The 2,694-nt window shown below is 42.2% G+C and overlaps 1 protein-coding gene across 1 annotated transcript; it reads left to right on the forward strand.

Moving 5' to 3' along the window:
* LOC131921452 (sentrin-specific protease 2-like) lies at nt 1-2,395 on the forward strand. The gene has a single exon (XM_059276176.1). It carries the CDS (start codon nt 549-551, stop codon nt 2,034-2,036), a length of 1,488 nt encoding a protein of 495 aa, XP_059132159.1. The 5' UTR covers nt 1-548; the 3' UTR covers nt 2,037-2,395.
* Nucleotides 2,396-2,694: the final 299 nt, after the last annotated feature.

The following is a 2,694-nucleotide window of genomic DNA, read 5'->3' on the forward strand; positions in this document are numbered from 1 at the left end:
GAGTCAGGCATCACTTGTGAGGCTTGCCTCCAATGTGTTAGCTGCATGGTTAAGGTCTGGTATCTTACAGTGGCTAGGACAATCTTTCTGATTTCGAAGTTCTGGATCTTTAGCTTGTTACTGAGCCCTTGCAGGCCCCTTCTGAGGAAGTAATCCTAGAACTCCACCGGGTTCCTCACAGTGGACCCCGGTGAACTGCCAGCATTTGATTATTTACCAATCAGTTCCTGTTGTCAGCTCAATTGACTTCTTACTCTGACTGACCCTGACGTCCAAAGTCAACTCTTGTTTATGAAAAAAAGCTATTCTGAGCTCTTCATCCTGTGGACGGATAGGTTTCCAACCTTGAACCAATTTGTGGATTATACCATCATTTGAATAAGTAATTCTTCATATATCAAGGTGACAATAGCCCAAGAATACCCAGCCAGAGTCAGGCAGACGGTTGCATTCATTTGGAAATAGGAAGGCTATACCATACCAGGGAGCTAGCACCCATCAAAGACAAATCCTGAAGTGAGTCCTTGTGGCAACCTAAACAGTGTGTGATGGAGATGAAGCCTGAAGCTTCTGGGCAAGGTCGAAAACGGAAATACAAGGATGAAGATGGGACAGAGATTGAGTCTGAAGCTTTGGGACAAGTTAAAAAAGTGAAATGCAAGGATGAGGGTGGAACAGGTTTGGAGTTTGAAGAGCCCAGCAAAACTCAGAAGAGGATACCTCAGGAACAGCAAGACCGAGAGCTTCAAAGTCAACAGCCATGCAAGGATGAGGTACGGGAACCCCGTCAAGAAAGTCTAAGACAACTAAAGCCCCTAGAGTGGGCCACAGGTCCACAGGAGCAGGCTGTAACTGGGAGAGAGTCTGGGGATGGTGGCAAGGGTCGCAAGCGGCCCTGTTGCCTCATGGAGGAATATGCTGAAAACCACCAAAGGCAAAAGTACCAAAGGTTACTGCAGCACCTTCAGCCCAGTGATCCTATGAAATCTGACCCACAGAGGGCTCACACAACCCTAGTGGATACTCTGAAGATCGAAGATTGTGTGGAAGTGCACAGTCATGGATCCACAACAACCCAGTGTGATCCTAAACAATCTACTGTTGTTACCACAAAGGAATGTGTCTCACCAGACAAAAAAGTGAAGATATGTTCAGAGAACTCTTCTGATACACAGAAGAAAGATGCAGTAAACCTTGAAGGAAGAAGGGGACACCACTTGGAGCCTGACTTGCTAAGAGCAGAGGCTCAAGTCTTCCTGCATAGTGGCAGCAATAGGTCACTCCCCAACAAGAAGCCAGTAGTTATGGCAGAGAAAAAGCCTGTTGCAGAACAGGAAAAGGGGAGAGGAACAGATGAAGTCCTTAATGTTACAGAGGACATGGAAAAGGAAATAAGAAATGCACTAGGTCCAGGACCCCAGGAAGAAATCTTAACTAGTGCATTCAAACTGCATATTACTCGAGGAGATATCCACACACTAGAGAATGGTAAGTGGCTCAATGATGAGGTCATCAATTTTTACATGAATCTTCTGGTTGAGAGAAATAACAAAAAAGGGTACCCAGCTCTTCATGTGTTCAGCACTTTCTTTTACCCCAAACTAAAGCATGGAGGCTACTCTTCTGTTAAACGATGGACTCGAGGAATAAAACTGTTTGAAAAGGAAATTATTCTAGTACCTATTCACCAGAGGGTACATTGGAGCCTGATAGTAATCGACCTAAGAAAACAAAGTATCATATACCTCGATTCAATGGGACAGACAGGGCAGAGTATTTGTGAGACCATCTTTGAATATTTACAAAATGAGAGCAAAACTCGAAGGAACATTGAGCTGGACCCTTTGGAGTGGAAAAGATACAGTATGACATCAAAGGAGATTCCTCAACAACTGAATGGGAGTGACTGTGGAGTTTTTACTTGTAAATATGGAGATTACATTTCTAGAGACCAACCACTTACCTTTTCTCAGCAACACATGCCCATCTTTAGGAAGAGGATGGTGTGGGAAATCCTGCATAATCACCTACTGTAACAACATCCACCTGGATCCTATGGAACTGGTACACTTTTCCATCTATGTTTCTATATACCTCAAGCAAGATGGGTTGAAAAGATTTAAAACAGATACTGAGCTGCCTGACATGGAGGAAGCCCACTCTCTTCAATGTAGTCCTGACCTGGGGAGTCCTGACCAATGCCATCTATACCTGCAAGGAACTACTGCAAGCTTAGAAACCGCTGATCAACCCACACAAGAACACATGTTCAAACAACATTGTTTTAATGTTGGATTTAGTTTATGAATTTTTTAATGTTGGATTTGGTTTATGAATTGTTTTAATGTTGGAATTAGTTTATGAATTGTTTTAATGTTGGATTTAGTTTCTGAATTGTTTTAATGTTGGATTTGGTTTTGAATTGTTTTAATGTTTGATTTATTTTATGAATTGTTTTAATTTTGAATTTAGTTAATGAATTATATTTATTGTCTTCCTGGCCCTCCAATGATAATGTTTTCACTCACTCATTTGCAAACCTTGGCAGTTGTCATTTTACAATATTCTCTAGTTACCAACTCTACTCCTTATTGGAACTGTTTATTTCTGAAAGGAATGCCCATCACACTCTCGTTCCCTGCTTAAGATCTGGAGGGACATCAGCAAGAAGAGGCAGGAAGTATTGACTCTCAT

Source organism: Peromyscus eremicus, chromosome 11, assembly GCF_949786415.1.
Source record: "Peromyscus eremicus chromosome 11, PerEre_H2_v1, whole genome shotgun sequence".
Classification (NCBI taxonomy): domain Eukaryota; kingdom Metazoa; phylum Chordata; class Mammalia; order Rodentia; family Cricetidae; genus Peromyscus; species Peromyscus eremicus.